The sequence below is a fragment of the Phyllobates terribilis genome, unplaced genomic scaffold, assembly GCF_046119375.1.
Source record: "Phyllobates terribilis strain yellow unplaced genomic scaffold, ASM4611937v1 Scaffold_2__4_contigs__length_985480577, whole genome shotgun sequence".
NCBI lineage: Eukaryota > Metazoa > Chordata > Amphibia > Anura > Dendrobatidae > Phyllobates > Phyllobates terribilis.
Window position 1 is genome coordinate 27761429 of NW_027362762.1, and position 16092 is coordinate 27777520.

The 16092-nt window shown below is 46.4% G+C and overlaps 1 protein-coding gene across 1 annotated transcript in view; it reads left to right on the plus strand.

The window, feature by feature from the left end:
• The window catches only part of LOC141243759 (uncharacterized), a 111112-nt gene that overhangs the window by 34092 nt on the left and 60928 nt on the right, over positions 1-16092 (plus strand). Inside the window, exon 4 of the mRNA XM_073668949.1 lies at positions 2436-2559. Coding sequence (XP_073525050.1) covers positions 2436-2559 — 124 coding nt within the window. The remainder of the gene's footprint in view (positions 1-2435; positions 2560-16092) is intronic.

A 16092-nucleotide genomic window follows, 5' to 3' on the forward strand; every position in this document is an offset into this window, starting at 1 on the left:
CAATGGCGCAATCATAATCCCTATGAGGAGGTAAAACTTGCAACTCCTCCTCCGAAAAAATCCTCCCAAAATCTTGAATAGGTACCAGTAATTCCCCTTTTTCCACAGCTGCAATGCGACCATTACAACATTTATCCTAGCACTTCGAACTCCAAGACTTAATCACATTAGTAGACCAGTCCAGTAAAGGATTGTGCAGCTTTAACCAAAGCAAACCTAGAACGACCGGAGAGGGTAAATTATCTAATACAACCAAGTCCAAAATTTCTTGGTGAACTCCATTGATAGTGAGGGGGAAATGCAGTAACCTTGTGAGTAATACATTTCAAGGGAGTGTTATCAATTGTAATCACAGTAATAGGTGATGACAAAGGTTTGGATTTCAATTTAAGTTTTTCCAAAAACCCACAATCCACAAATACCTGAAATTCAATCAAATTTTCCTGCAAAGTAGTACTCCCTGAAAGAAATACTGCAAGCGTAAACAAGCTATACGGGCGTGCCTGACCTCTTTTTTTTTCTTTACTTAAACGAAGCTCGCAATTCTTAATCAAATAGTCAGCTTTACCACAATAAAGACACAATCCCTCGGCGAACCTCCGGTCTCTTTCCTGACAGTAGAGCGACTTCGCCCCAACCTCCATCGGTTCTCCACCGTCAGCGCAGATTTTCTGGGGACTAGGACCTGGCATTACACGAGTCTTTACCTCATTCTGCCTAAATCTCAGCCTCCTGTCCACACGAACAGCTAATTGCATGGTATTCTGCAGAGTCTCAGGTGCGGGGAATGCAATTAGCAAATCCTTAACCCTTTCACTCAGACCAGCAAGAAATAGACATTTCAGAGCAGGATCATTCCATTTAACTTCTGAAGCCCATCTTCTAAAGTGTGTGCAGTAATTTTCAACATCACCTGACCCCTGATTCAAACGCCTGAGTTCTGTCTCAGCAGATGAGATTCGATCAGGATCGTCATATAATAGACCCATAGCCCAAAAAATTCTTCTACAGACCTTAAGCATGGATCATTAGGTTGGAGAGAAAAGGCCCACCACTGTTGTTCTTTGCGCAAAAGTGACATAATAAAACCAATGCGCTGTGATTCATTCCCAGATGACCTTGGTCTCAAATAAAAATATAACAAGCAAGCATTTTTAAAGGAAAAAAAATCTTGTTGTTTACCATAAAAAACATCAGGCAGTCCTACCTTAGGTTCCACAAAATGCGCTCCAGAACAGCTACTCATGTGTTGCTGGAGCTCGGCCACCTCCAGAGACAATCCCTGCAAGCGTTGAGCCAAATCCTGGATGGAAACCATACTGATCCCCGAATTTCTTTCCTTTTAGTTTTTTTGGCTGGACTTACTGTTATGATCTGCAACATGTACTAAGGAAAGATAGGGGAAAGCTGTCCCTACAGTAAGACTAAGCTGAATCCCTATGATGTAGCGGGCTGCCTGTTCCTAGCTAACAGACCCGCCTTAGTCCTCAGCTAGTCTGAACGAAGACCTATAGCATAAGGGGAGGGGTCCCTAAAAGAATTAAGGACTGGAACAAAAATGGGACACCTCCTAAACAGAGAAGTTGTTGCAGAACACAAAAAGACTAACAGACAAAAAGGTACTAGAGGTCCCAGAAGGACCAAACGAACTGACAGAGATAGGCACTAGTGTTGAGCGAGTATGTTCTGTTCCGAGTATGCTTGGGCCGAGCTCCGAATATTTACAGCTGCTCGGTGTTATGTTTGAATCGCTTCCTTGTGCATGATTTGCAACTGTTTGACAGCTTTATTACATGTGAGGAATGTGTCTATTTCTTACACATTCCTCACATGTAATAAAGCTGTCAAACAGTCGCAAATCATGCACACGGGAGTGATTCAAACATATCAACGAGCAGCTGTAAATACTCGGAGCTCGGCCCGAGCATACTCGGCGAAAGGGTTAACATACTCGCTCAACACTAATAGGCACCGAAGCACCTGGCTAGAAAAACAGTCAAACACTGAAGTCCAGCACAGCCAGAAGGGCGGAGCTGGAATATAAAGACAGGTGGTCACGTGACCACAAAACACAAGATGGAAAAAGCAAACAGGAGGGTTCTAACAGGAGGATTTTGGTTGATGGGCGGAGAGGAGACAGCTGGGAGATTATACAGTATACACTGGAGAATTTTGGGTGATGACTGGAGAGGAGACTGCTGGGAGATTATACAGTATACACTGGAGGATTCTGGGTGATGAGCGGAGAGGAGACTGCTGGGAGATTATACAGTATACACTGGAGGATTCCGGGTGATGAGCGGAGAGGAGACTGCTGGGAGATTATACAGTATACACTGGAGGATTCTGGGTGATGAGCGGAGAGGAGACTGCTGGGAGATTATTCAGGATACACTAGAGCATTCTGGGTGATTTCGCTCTTTGTTGGTTGTCAGGTGTTTCTCAGATGTCAGGACGTCGCTGTCTATTTCTCCATGGAGGAGTGGGATTATCTGGGAAGACACAAGAGTCAATACAAGAATGTCATGGTGGAGGGGCCCCGGCCTTTTACATATCTGGGTAAGTAAATGATTATTGACTCCCTCCTCCCGCCATGTTTGCTGTGTACACGTTGGAGCCATGTTTTCTTCTTTTCTGTCATGTTTCAAGCCTTCAATTGATCAGAGCAGAAGGCGTCCGGTCACTTGTGTCGGGCCGGTTTCAGTAGAGGACGTTGCTGCTCAGCCTCTTGGCTTTAGATGAGGGGAGTTGTTTGTTCCTTTGCCCGGCAGTATCTCTTCCTTGGCCCGGCCTGCTGATGTAGGGCAGTATCTGTTCCTTTGCCCGGCCTGCTGATGTAGGGCAGTATCTGTTCCTTGGCCCGCCTCTTGATATGGGGCAGTATCTATTCCGTGGCCTGGCCTGCTGATGTAGGGCAGTATCTGTTCCTTGGCCCGGCTGTTTATGTGGGGCAGGTGCACTATTGCACACTGGCTGTTCGCTGGGTAGATTATATATTCATCCAGGCAGGTAACACTGACATTCTGAATCCAAGCTAAAGTCCGAGTAGTTTGATAGCCCACAGTGCCGTGTGGGGCCCCTGGCTACGGGACCTCACTTCAGAGATGACATTTCCGTGCAGATTAGGAAGATCTGAGATTGTGGGTTTTAATAATCACCTAGGCAGGTTAACGATGCAACAATATTTTATTCTTTACATCCATGGTAATACAGCAATTCCCCTTAAATGTCCAAAATACAATTGTCTCAGTCCACAAGATCCCCTCCCCGGGGTGTTAGTTCCACTGCCTTTGTGCCAGGCGATACTCACTATCCCCCAACTTTTGGTTGGCCCACAGATTTCGTATCTCCAACCAGTATAGCCTATAGTCACAGTCCATGATCCTCCATGTGACAGATAAAACGGCAGAAGCACGGGTATTCAGTAGCAACAGTCCTTTAAAAACTTTAAATTCTAACGACACATCCCACAACTGTAGCACTTTTATCCAGCCCAGTCGATACTGATCCTCATATGCCATCGATCCATCGATGGTCCAGGTCCTCAGATTAGATCCTCTCCCTTCGAAGGACATTCCACCAACTTTCCACTTAACTTGTGGCTTCTTTTCTCCCTCACTGAGATCAGCCCCCTGAATGGGCAGAACTGCTCTTACCCCCCCCCCCCCCCCAAAGCTAAGTGTGCATTAGTGGAGGTATTTTTCTCAAGTCTAACCCATCACCTGGGTCTGCATGTGAGACTCTCTGTGGTGACGGCTCTGCCAGATCTACTTTCAACACTTAGGGCCCCGTCACACTAAGCGATGCAGCAGCGATCCCGACAACGATACGACCTGTCAGGGATCGTTGCTGCATCGCTAATACATCGCTGGTGAGCTGTCAAACAGGCAGGCTCACCAGCGATCAGGGGAGCAGCGATATCGTGGAAAGAATCGTTCCACGATGTCCTGCTCCCGTTACCAGCCTGCTGCAAGCAGGAGCAGGCTGGTAACTATGGTAAACATTGGGTTACTAAGTGCGCGTGTGCCCCTAGTAACCCGCTGTTTACCATGGATACCACTGTGCTACGGTGCGCGGGAGCCTCCGTGCACCGTAGCAGAGTGGTATCCATGGTAAACAGCGGGTTACTAAGTGCGCGCGTGCCCCTAGTAACCCGATGTTTACCATAGTTACCAGCCAGATCGTTGGTCCCGCTGGTCACACACAGCGATGTGTGCTGGCCAGCGGGAGGCCAACGACCAAAAAATGGTCCAGGACACTTTGCAACGATCAGCGACCTCACAGCAGGGGCCTGATCGTTGCAAAGTGTCACACACAGCGACATCGCTGGTGAGGTCGCTGGTGAGTCACCAAAACCGTGACTCAGCAGCGATATCGCTAGCGATATCGCTATGTGAGACGGGGGCTTTACACAATGAGCCTCACTGTTTTAACAATGGCTTAAGGCTCCTGAGATACTAATGAGATTACTGGAATGCTGGACACTTTACAAGTTAAATTAGTGCACATACTGATGAGCAAGTCGAATAAAACACAGCAAGAAATCACTAATAAAACACAACAATAAGATCAATGAAAATCAGTGCTCCATGCTGGAAAAGTCTTTAGTAAATGGGTAGCTCCGCACAGTCCACCCCCACTTTTTCAGCACGAATGTACGAGGTCTCACCTTTATGAGAACAAAACTTTGTATCATCCTGTTTCCTCAAAGCATACACTCCAGTCCCCATTCCACTCTGGTGTACATCAGTATAATAGACATCTCTAGCTTCTCTCACATGATCTTTTAGATCCTGCCAACTCCCCGATGGGGGAAGCCCTGAGACAAGGACTCTGTATTTATTTAGCTGAGAAAGGGGTCTGTCCCTCCCACGGGCTCCTGATCCCCGGTTTGTCCTGGGAAACTCCACACTTATCCGATGAGAACCAAACTTGTATCCATTGTGACGAACAAGATCTGGGCTGACCAGGGTGATGGTAGAACCTGTGTTGTGAAGTCCTTGGGACTCTTTCCTGATGTAATTTCTCTTCCTCAGGTCACATTTCTTCATGGTAACAGTCATTGCATTTAGTGTATTACACACTGCTGACGGGGAGTTAGTCATCGGCATGTTGAGATTGTTCCTTTCCCTCTTGGCTGACGCAATGTGAACCAGTGCTTGGCTTCGGGTTACGACACTGACCCAGTGGCACACCAATCCTGCTCCCAGATTGTTTCCTAGCAACACATCTACTGGTAGCTGCCGCACTACTCCTACATCCACCATTCCATGACTGTGACCCCAGTCTTAATGTAGTCAGTCCCTTCGATTGTTCAAAGCATCTCCTCCGGCTATGTTGACTAACATAGTGCTGCCGGGAACAATCCATTGGTCCGGTACTAAATGTTCTTTGATCAATGTGACTGAGGCTCCGGAGTCACGGAGCCCCACAACCTCCACGCCCTCTACCCAGACTGGCTGCATATGCTGGTTAATGGACTCTGAGGTGTCTCATCTAGTCTGGGACACTTGTCCTTGTACCACATATGCCTCATCTGGTCGAGGTAGTGGAGTCCTCTCTCCTTCAGCATTCCAGCCCCATTACAGCACAGTTCACTGGTTGGGGACACAGATGATGTGGGCTTGAACATTCCCGACATTCCCTAGCTAAGTGTCCCATACGTCCACAGTTATGGCAGCTTAGCTCTCCTCATCCCAGCACGGGCTGTATTTGGGGGCTTGGGAAACTTTCCCCTCTTTGTGAAGTCTGAAATCCCCGTAGTTCCTCCTTTGGCCGGTCCATGGGTCTCACTGGCTTCCCTGTAAACTCCTGTTCCCGACTCGCTGGGGCTGTACTTCCACATACCCCTGGTCGATTAGCAGACCAATCATTAGCCAATCTTGCAGCCTCATCCAGGCTCAGTGGTTTTCTATCCGCCACCCATTCTTTTAAGTCACCTGGGATCTTGGACATAAATTGTTCCAGCATGAATAGATCCAAGACATGTTCTGCTTCCCGAGCCCCCAGTCCTGCTATCCACCGAGTGCATGCTGTACATGGTTTGTTAGCTAACTCGCAATGCTTGTGTGCAGCGGGCTTGTCAGTCTCCCGAAACTTTCTTCGGTAGGTTTTAGGCGTGACGGCATACCTCTCTAGTAATGCGCTGCAAATGGTTGTCACGTGTGTGTCCGGTGTGACAGACAGTCGTTCTGGATCCAGCTGTAGAAGGTCATTGCGCTTGGCTCTGCAGGCACCTTCTTGATCTTTTCATCTCTGTAGTGTAGTGATATCCCTCTCCCTCTAGGACCTAGCAGTGACCTTCACCTTCGGCTGCTAATTGACACACCCTTGCAGGATGTCTATATACCTTTAGTCTCTCCTGAGAGTCGCCGATGATAGCTCTATTTTCCTCTCTCCAGGCTTGAAGTACTAGTAGTTGGCTAGTGTCTTCTTGGAGTTCCCTTGGAGGATAGTTGGCGTGATCTCTCTGGTGTCTTCTCAAGCTAAGTGTTTTCCCTTGTCTGTTTATCTGTTCATCTTTAGTTGTAGTGGGGGCTGACTAGTGCTCATCCCGTCCCCTCCCTATCTAGGGCCTATCGCTAGGGGCAGTCAGGGATTAGGCTTCTTCTCGGTGATAGGTGCGGAACCTATTTAGGGATGTTAGGGGAGTCGGGGTGTTGTCAGATCTTCCTAGGGGTCTCCACTCCCCCTTTCTCTAGTGTTTGGGCTTCCTCCCCCTCTTCCCGTTGATGTGCACTTAGTCTTTACCTCACCTTGTGTGACAGTGGTATAGTAACATCTCTGATCCCCAGAAGACAAGTTAAAAGCTTCTCTTGCTTTTCCGGTCAGGCCAATGCTCAAAAATTTGGGTCAGTCACTGATTGACACCTCATGCAGCAGACAGAGGTTCTCAAATAACCGGAGATATTCATCAATAGCCGACATGTCCTCATTGAACTGTGGTATATCCCGGTACCTTAAAGATGCAGCCCCTCTCTCCTGTTATCCACTGTCCTCTGCGCTGGGGCGGGTGGGGGTACTGCTACATGCACACCCAGATATTTGCTTAACACTGCCGCCCGCTCTATCTTAGTGGCCCGCTCTCCTAGCGTGTCCAGCACCCGCCACAACTCAGTCGGTCAATCCTCCTCCATCTGGATGACAGCCTTGGGCTGTTGTTCCTCATCCACATCTGAACTGACCCCCTCATATGATCGTTCATGATTCCAGTCGTCCAAGCAATGCATTAGGGTCGCCCGATTGTCCTCCGGCAACCACTCTAGTACTCTCTCACAGCAAAGGGCTCTCATCTCCTCTTTCTTGAGCCTCTTGTAGATGGAGTCTGCCATCTCTTCTGCCAAGCCACCTCTCCTTAACTTTACCTGGTTTGCTGTCCAGAGATAGGTGATCCCACCTGCTGCCACCACTTGTGAAGATCTGAGATTGTATGTTTTAATAATCACCTAGGCAAGTTAATGATGCAACAATATTTTATTCCTTACATCCATGGTAACACAGCAATTCCCGGTAAATGTCCAAAATGCAATTGTCTCAGTACACAAGATGCCCTCCCTGGGGAGGTAGTTCCACTGCCTTTGTGCCAAGCGATACTCACTGTCCCCAAACTTTTGGTTGGCCCACATGTGACGGGGTATGTGACAGAGCAGAAAGGGACACCAGGCCGATTATCAATCCAACGAGATTTATTGAGGCAGGGAACATAGAACATAAAATATCAATATTGTTCCTTAGAGTCCACAATGAGTCCACACTAAAAAGGGGTACAGTTCCGGGGGTGCCACCCGGCAATCAAGACGCCAGGGAAAAGGCAGAAATAATCCTGGGATGAGTTTTATGAATCCAATAGATGAGGGACACTACACAATCCCACGTGGCAGCTTCTTCTAACCCTCCACACACGGGCAGCAGGATCTCGCCTCAGCGTAAGATCCTAGCCCTTTGCACGGCAGCACACAACTAACTGGCCAAAACCATGTGTCCATTGCTCTGTGTCCTGGGATCAGCCCATCGATGGGGGAGGGGTCCCACCTATTTTGAACATGTGGCTACCTTGAGAAGTTTCCAGAAGCTACAGGCTTATTTTGGAGGAGTCCTATGCTGAAAAGAACAAAGACAGAATCCCCCACTAGATGTTGACCCAGGCCTGATTACATTGCAGTCTAGGAACACAGGCCGGGGGAGGGACACGCTGTTACAACGCCCCCCCCCCCCCTCAATTTGTGTATGGACTAGTGACCTCTACAGGTCTCTTGTCAAGTACATGTAGTCATGGCTGACCTGACTCAGGGCTCCTGCCTGGACAACCCGTCCGCATTTTAGTGTTGGCTGCCTCTTCTATATTGTATTGTAAAGTTATAGGGTTGCAGAGCCAGACTCCATCGTAGTAAGTGTCCATTGTCCCCAGAGACTCTGTTCAGCCAGGTGAGGGGATTGTGATCAGTAACCACAGTGAATTCTCATCCATACAGATATGGCTTTAGTTTCCTAAGGGCCCATACTAAAGCCAGGCATTCCTTTTCAACAGTTGCATAGGCCACTTCTCGGTCCAGCAGTTTCCTGCTGAGGTAGGCAATGGGGTGCTCCTCCCCAGCTGCATTCACCTGGCTAAGTAAAGCTCCAAGTCCATAAGAAGAGGCATCCGTCTGCACAATAAATCTTCTCTTGTAGTCTGGAGCAGCCAGAACAGGGTCGCAGACCAGGGCGTCCTTCAGCCGGTTAAAACACTCTTCACAGGATGGAGTCCAGGCCACCACCCGGGGCATCGTTTTCTTGGTGAGGTCTGTAAGAGGCTTGGCCACAGTGCTGAAATGAGAAGCAAATTTTCGGTAATAACTAGCAGTGCCCAAAAAAGCCATAACTTGTTTCTTGGTTTGTGGTATAGGCCAATCTCTAATAGCCTGGATATTGGCAGGTTCATGCCGTAGCTTCCCCCCTCCTACTCTATGCCCTAGGTACTGAACTTCACCCATCCCCAATTGGCTTTTATCAGGTCGAATAGTTAGGCCTGCTGCAAGAATCTGGTTAAGAACACCTGCTACTTGATTCAAATGTTCCTCCCACGTCTGGCTGAAGATGGCAATATCATCTAAGTAGGCACAAGCAAAGTCGCCATATCCACGGAGGATCTGGTCCACCATTCTCTGAAAGGTTGCAGGGGCATTCTTCATTCCGAAAGGCATGTTTAGAAATTCATACAGACCAAAGGGGGTTATAAAAGCCGACCTTTCTCTCCCTCCCTCCGTTAGAGGGATTTGCCTGTATCCCTTACTGAGATCCAAGGTAGTGACATATCGGGCCCCAGCTAGCCTGGTCTAGAATTTCATCAGTTCGGGGCATTGAGTAAGGATCACTGATGGTATAGTCATTTAGTCGTATTTAGTCCACACAAAATCGTGTACTCCCATCTTTCTTGGGTACTAACACCACAGGAAAAGCCCAAGGGCTATGGGAGGCCTGAATTACCCCGAGCTGTAACATCTCCTCCAGTTCGTGCTGCATGGTGGTTCTAACTGATTCTGGTACTCGGAAAGGGGCCTGCTGTATGGGACGGATACCCGGAGTGTCCACATGATGTTGGGTTACTGTGGTTCGACCTGGTCGGGATGAGAAAGCAGCCTGTCATTGGTGGAGCACTCCCAGCATCTGGGTTTTTTGTAAGGAATCCAGGTGATCTCTCAGAGGAACCTGTTCCACAGTGGATGGGGCCCTCGCTGCTTCCACAAGATCAGGTAGTGAGTCCTCCTCCTGACTGTCTTCTGAAGCAAGCCGACAGCTTGCTATCACTGGTAGTGACCGGTCATGGTACTCCTTAATCATATTCACATGGACAGTCTTTTGTCTTAAACCCTGGTCTTCTAAAGCAAGAAGGTAATTGGTGTCATTAAGTTTCCTGAGAACCCGGAAGGGACCCTCCCATGTTGTCTGCCGTTTATTTTGTTGATGGGGAACAATCAGTAAGACCTGTTGTCCTTCTGCAAACTCCCGATAGCGTGCTTTGTGATCATACCATGTCTTCTGTCGAGTTTGAGCCATCCGCACATGATCCTGAGCAAAACTAGCAAGTTGAGACAGGGTTTCCCGAAGCTTCAGGACATATGGAACAACAGGGGTTCCTGTATCTTCAACTTGCCCCTCCCAATATTCTTTTAGCAGGGTTAAAGGTCCTCTGACCTTTCTTCCATAGAGAAGCTCAAAGGGGGAGAACCCAGTGGACTCCTTGGGGAACTTCCCTATAAGCAAACAAGAGATGGGGTAGGTACTTCTCCCAGTCTGAATCCCTGTCAGTGAAGGCCCTTAGCATATTCTTCAAAGTGCCATTGAATCGTTCACAAAGTCCATTTGTTTGAGGATGATAAGGTGTCGTTCGGATCGCTCGTACGCCACAAGTGCGCCACAGACACTGTACCAGCTCCGACATGAACTGTGAGCCTTGGTCTGACAGGATCTCACTTGGGAATCCTACTCTGGTGAAAATAGTAACCATGGCCTTGGCCACCTTGGCTGCAGAAATACTTGACAAGGCCACAGCTTCTGGATATCGGGCATAGTCCACAACAGCAAGAATGTACTGCTTTCCAGATTTACTTGGTTTAGCTAGGGGTCCAATGATATCGACAGCTACTCTTTGAAAGGGTTCTTCTATTATAGGGAGCGGTTGCAAGGTTGCCTTTTGTGATCTCCTGGTCGCCCTCTACGCTGACATATGTCGCACATTCGGCAAAAATGTGCCACGGCCTGAGAAATTTCAGGCCAATAGAAAATTTTAATCAATCGTCTCTCGGTGCGGGTTTTCCCTTGATGGCCAGCAGTAGGAATGTCATGAGCAAGGTGTAATAGGGAGACTCTGTATTTCTGAGGGACAGTCAGCTGTTTGCTATAAGTCCAGGGTTTGTCTAGGGAGTCAGGGTTGGTAACCCGATATAGAAGTCAATTTTCTCTGATAATTTTTTCCCCGTTTTCCCCTAACTGCCCTACTTCAACCTGAGCTCTAAAACTAGCTAGGGTGGGGTCAGTCTCTACCTCTTGTCTAAACTGAACTTTATCCCAAGTGACACTCATATGATCCCCACAAGAAGAGGCACTCATCTACCATGACTGCTGTTCTGGTGGCATTACTTCCATTGACTGGGTGAACACGTCCACATCTGCTGCTCTCTTGGCTTGACTTCGAGTTACCCCACCGACAAAGTCACATTGAAGATTCCCCACGTCGTTTCCTAGAAGAACATTTGCAGGAAGGCCGCTCATCACACCAATCATGCATTGTTTTGCCCCAAAGCCATAATCCAGGGTCACACTCGCTCTTGGAATATATCTGAGTACCTCCAGCCAATTCAATGGCAATTCCTGGCCCCCTTTTTGAATTGCTTCTGGTTGAATTATTCGGGGATCGGCTACGTTGAGAAAAGCCCCAGTGTCACGAAAGCCAACAACTTTTTGGCCATCTAGCACAACCTCCTGTAGATGTTTGTGCTACTGATCAGATGGACAGGTGGCTGTGGCCCGCACCCCATAGACTCCTGGTAGGGGAGCCAATATATCAGAGTCACTTGGCAAATCATCAGGGGGTGAATCCAGCTCTTCTCCTGTTGAAGGTATCTGTAGATAATGGACAGGCAAAAGGTGGTTTGTAGCTGTTCGGCCTCCAAACACCTGGACAGGTGGCTTGCAGATGACCAGGCTGCCCACATCCATAACATCCATACGGATAGGGCATCAATGTTAAAGTAGTGGACAACTTCTTTAAATCCTAACGACATATCCCACAACTGTAGCACGTTTATCCAGCCTAGTCGGTACTGATTTCCATATGCCATCGATCCATCCATGGTCCAGGTCCTCAGATTAGATCTCCCTCCGACGACATTCCACCAACTCTCCACTAAACATGAGGCCTCTTTTCTCCTTCACTGGGATTAGCCCCATCAGGAAGATAGAGAAATATTGAACATCTTCTTTCTTGCTTCCCCTGAAGCCCCACCTCACCCCTCTCTTATCCATCTTTTGTAACTAGACAAGAGCTGACATTCTACGCAGCTGTCTGTATGCAAGTAACAGTGCAAGAAGCTCAATAGCCTGGGATAGATTGACACCTTCCAGCATAGGGGCAGAGATGGAAGGAAGGAGGAATGGCTCGTTTAGTCTCAAAGAGAGTTTAAACGAAGGCTGCAGGATTTTCTGACCCAATACTAAATATGGAATAACTAAAGTGCCATACATTCGGTAATGATGGGACCCATATTTTTAGGGGCAAGGTCAGCTAGGGAACGATAGGGATATTTTTCTGTCGCTGAAAAACCCTCTCTGGAGCTGTAGCGCAAAAACACCAGAATAGCAGACTTCAACTATGCGATGTGTGGTCTCTAAATTAAGGTAAAATCATAATAGAAAATATGGTATCACTTTTGTGCTTCTGGGATCAACGAGCGATAAGTTATCCCAAGAAACAGGTTTTTAATACAAACATGAAGGGTGGAGTCCAGCCCCTGTGATGTCAGCACAGGGGGCGTGTGGGCAGATCTTCCCCTTCGGCATAAAAGAGACAAGGGAAGATACATACTTATTGCCAGAGGGGTATAAGAACTATAAGCAACGGGTCAGGTTCGGTATCGTGCAGATCAAATCGAGGAGCCCCTCCTCCACCTATGCTGATTCGTCCCTGCGAACTGTATAGTGTAAGTTTCTTCTTTAATCTTTATTATTTTGTGTAACTGCTTATGTATTTAATGTCTCCTTTGTAGAATCCTTGTATATATTTTTCCCAAACACTGCCTCCCTTTTGGATTAAATATAAAATTTAATAGTTCTGTTTCTTTTGTCCTTTAATCGTTCCTTCCCCTGAAGCCATACACGCTACCAGAACGCAGGTGTCCGCCCAGGCCTGTATTATATTTCATATCTGGACTGTGGTGGCAGAGAAAAATAATAATCATGCTATCGTGAAGCTGACAGTGACCGTACGGAGGGCTTAAACACATATTCCATGCGTTAGAATCCGGAGGTGTGACGCCATACACTCACTGGTCGCTTGCCGATACCTACGTAGAGAGTAGTGGGGACCGTGTACTCGCGGATCCCTGACGAAATCCAGGACATAGTGACAGCACGGTGAGATATTGCGTGATCTCCCCGGTGTCGTCGCCGTGGAATCCCTGACAAGCCCCCTGAATGGGCAGAACTGCTCTCACCCCCCCCCCCCCAAAGCTCAGTGTGCATTAGTGGAGATATTTTTCTCAAGTCGATCACATCACCTGGGTTCGAATGTAAGACTCCCTGTGGTGACGGCTCAATCGGATCTACTTTCAATGCTCACCCAAGGGGCCTAGTCGCTGTTTGAACAATGGTTAGAGGCTCCATTAGATACTAATGAGATTACTGGAATGCTGGATTCTTTACAAGTGAAATTAGTGCACATACACTGAAAAGCAAGCAGAACATTAATAACAGTAAGAAATCACTAATAAAACACAACAATAAGATTGACGAAAATCGGTGCTTCGTCATGGAAAAGTCTTTAGTAAATGGGCAGCTCCTCACACAAATCACTTTCATTCTATTGATATCACCTTTTTTCTGGATGGGGAATTGATTAATTTTCTGTGTGAAGCTGCAGTCACTATTACTCTCTGGATTTCACTGTGTCCATTTTTTCATTACATGATCTTTTCACAAGGACTTCTTGGGGTGCGGTTCCCTTATAGTTTCCTCCTGAACGGTGTAAGGGGCACAGTATGTGGCCATCAATTTCCATCTACCCCTACAAGCCCCGGCTCTCCACCATCATGAGAAAAGTTAAACTAAATTGAGCTCTCCTTTCAAACGAGGTGACCGCCCACTTCGATGCTGGGTGCACAATAGGCTTCCCCAAGCTTGTAAGAGTGGAGGCCATGGATTCCTGACTCTTCTACTAGCCTTTTGCTTCAGAGGGACCAAGGAAGGTTTTTCGGGGGTGCTTAATTTTTCAGGGTCGGCTGCCGTAGACCACACTGTACTTTTTGTTGGGTGAAACTGCTCACATGTTTTGTGCATTCAGAAGAAGAAAGGGGAAGAGGGTACCACCCAAAAAAAATAAAATAAATGAATATATATTTTTATTTTCTTTGACACGTGGTCAAAATTGTTGGTACCTCTCGTTTAATGAAAGAAAAACCCACAAAGGTCACAGAAATAACTTGAATCTGATAAAAGTAATAATAAATTAAAAATCTATGAAAGTGAACAAATGAAAGTCAGACATTGCTTTTCAACCCGGCTTCCACAGAATTTTTAAAAAAATTATACTCATGAAATAGGCCTAATGTGACAAAAGGTAATGTTAAATCAAGTTGTGTCCACTAATTATCATCACAGGTCTCTACAATCTTGTAATCAGTCAGTGGGCCTTTATGTAGGGCTACAGATACTCGCTGTGCTGTTTGGTGACATGGTGTGTACCACACTCAACATGGACCAGAGGAAGCAAAGGAAAGGGTTGTCTCAGGAGATTAGAAAGAAAATGATAGACAAGCATGTTAAAGGTAAAGGTTCTAAGACCATCTCCAAGCAGCTTGATGTTCCTGTGACTACAGTTGCACATATTATTCAGAAATTTAAGATCCATGGGACTGTAGCCAACCTCCCTGGATGTGGCCGCTGTAGGAAAATTGATGACAAATCAAAGAGACGGATAATACGAATGGTAACAAAAGAGCCCAGGATAAAGAGATTAAAGGTGAACTTCAAGCTCAAGGAACATCAGTGTCAGATCGCATCATCCGTCATTGTTTGATCCAAAGTGGACTTCATGGGAGACTACCAAGGAGAACACCATTGTTGAAAAAAAATCATACAAAAGCCAGACTGTAATTTGCCACATTACATGTTGACAAGTCACAGAGCTTCTGGGAGAATGTCCTATGGACAAATGAGACAAAAATGGAAGTTTTTGGCAAGGCACATCAGCTCTATGTTCACAGACGGAAAAATGAAGCATATAAAGAAAAGAATACTGTCCCTACTGTGAAACATGGAGGAGGCTCTGTTATGTTCTGGGGCTGCTTTGCTGCATTTGGCACAGGGTGTCTTGAATCTGTGCAGGGTACAATGAAATCTCAAGACTATCAAAGGATTCTGGAGAGAAATGTGCTGGCGAGTATCAGAAAACTTGGTCTCAGTCGCAGGTCATGGGTCTTGCAACAGGATATTGACCCAAAACACACAGCTAAAAACACCCAAGAATGGCTAAGAGGAAAATATTGGACTATTCTGAAGTGGCTTCTATGAGCCCGGACCTAAATCCTATTGAGGATCTTTGGAAAGAGCTGAAACATGCTATCTGGAAAAGGCAACCTTCAACCACGAGACAACTGGAGCAGTTTGCTCATGAGGAGTCGGCCAAAATACCTGTCGAGAGGCGCAGAAGTCTCATTGACAGTTACAGGAATCGTTTGATTGCAGTGATTGCCTCAAAAGATTGTTCAACACAATATTAAGTTAAGAAGAACCATTATTTCTGTCCAGGCCTATTTCATGAGTTTAATTTTTTTTTAAAAATTCTGTGGAAGCAGAAAAGCAATGTCTGACTTTCATTTGTTCATTTTCATAGATTTTTAATTTATTATTACTTTTGTCAGATTCAAGTTATTTCTGTGACCGTTGTGGGTTTTTCTTTCATTAAACGAGGGGTACCAACAATTTTGACCATGTGTGTGTGTGTACAGTATGTATGTGTGTGTGTGTGTGTGTGTGTGTGTGTATATATATATATATATATATATTAGTACGGACCAAAAGTTTGGACACACCTTCTCATTTAAAGATTTTTCTGTATTTTCATGACTATGAAAATTGTACATTCACACTGAACGCATCAAAACTATGAATTAACACATGTGGAATTATATACTTAACAAAAAAGTGTGAAACAACTGAAAATATGTCTTATATTCTAGGGTCTTCACAGTAGCCACCTTTTGCTTTGATGACTGCTTTGCACACTCTTGGCATTCTCTTGATGAGCTTCAAGAGGTAGTCACCGGAAATGGTCTTCCAACAATCTTGAAGGAGTTCCCAGAGATGCTTAGCACTTATTGGCCCTTTTGCCTTCACTCT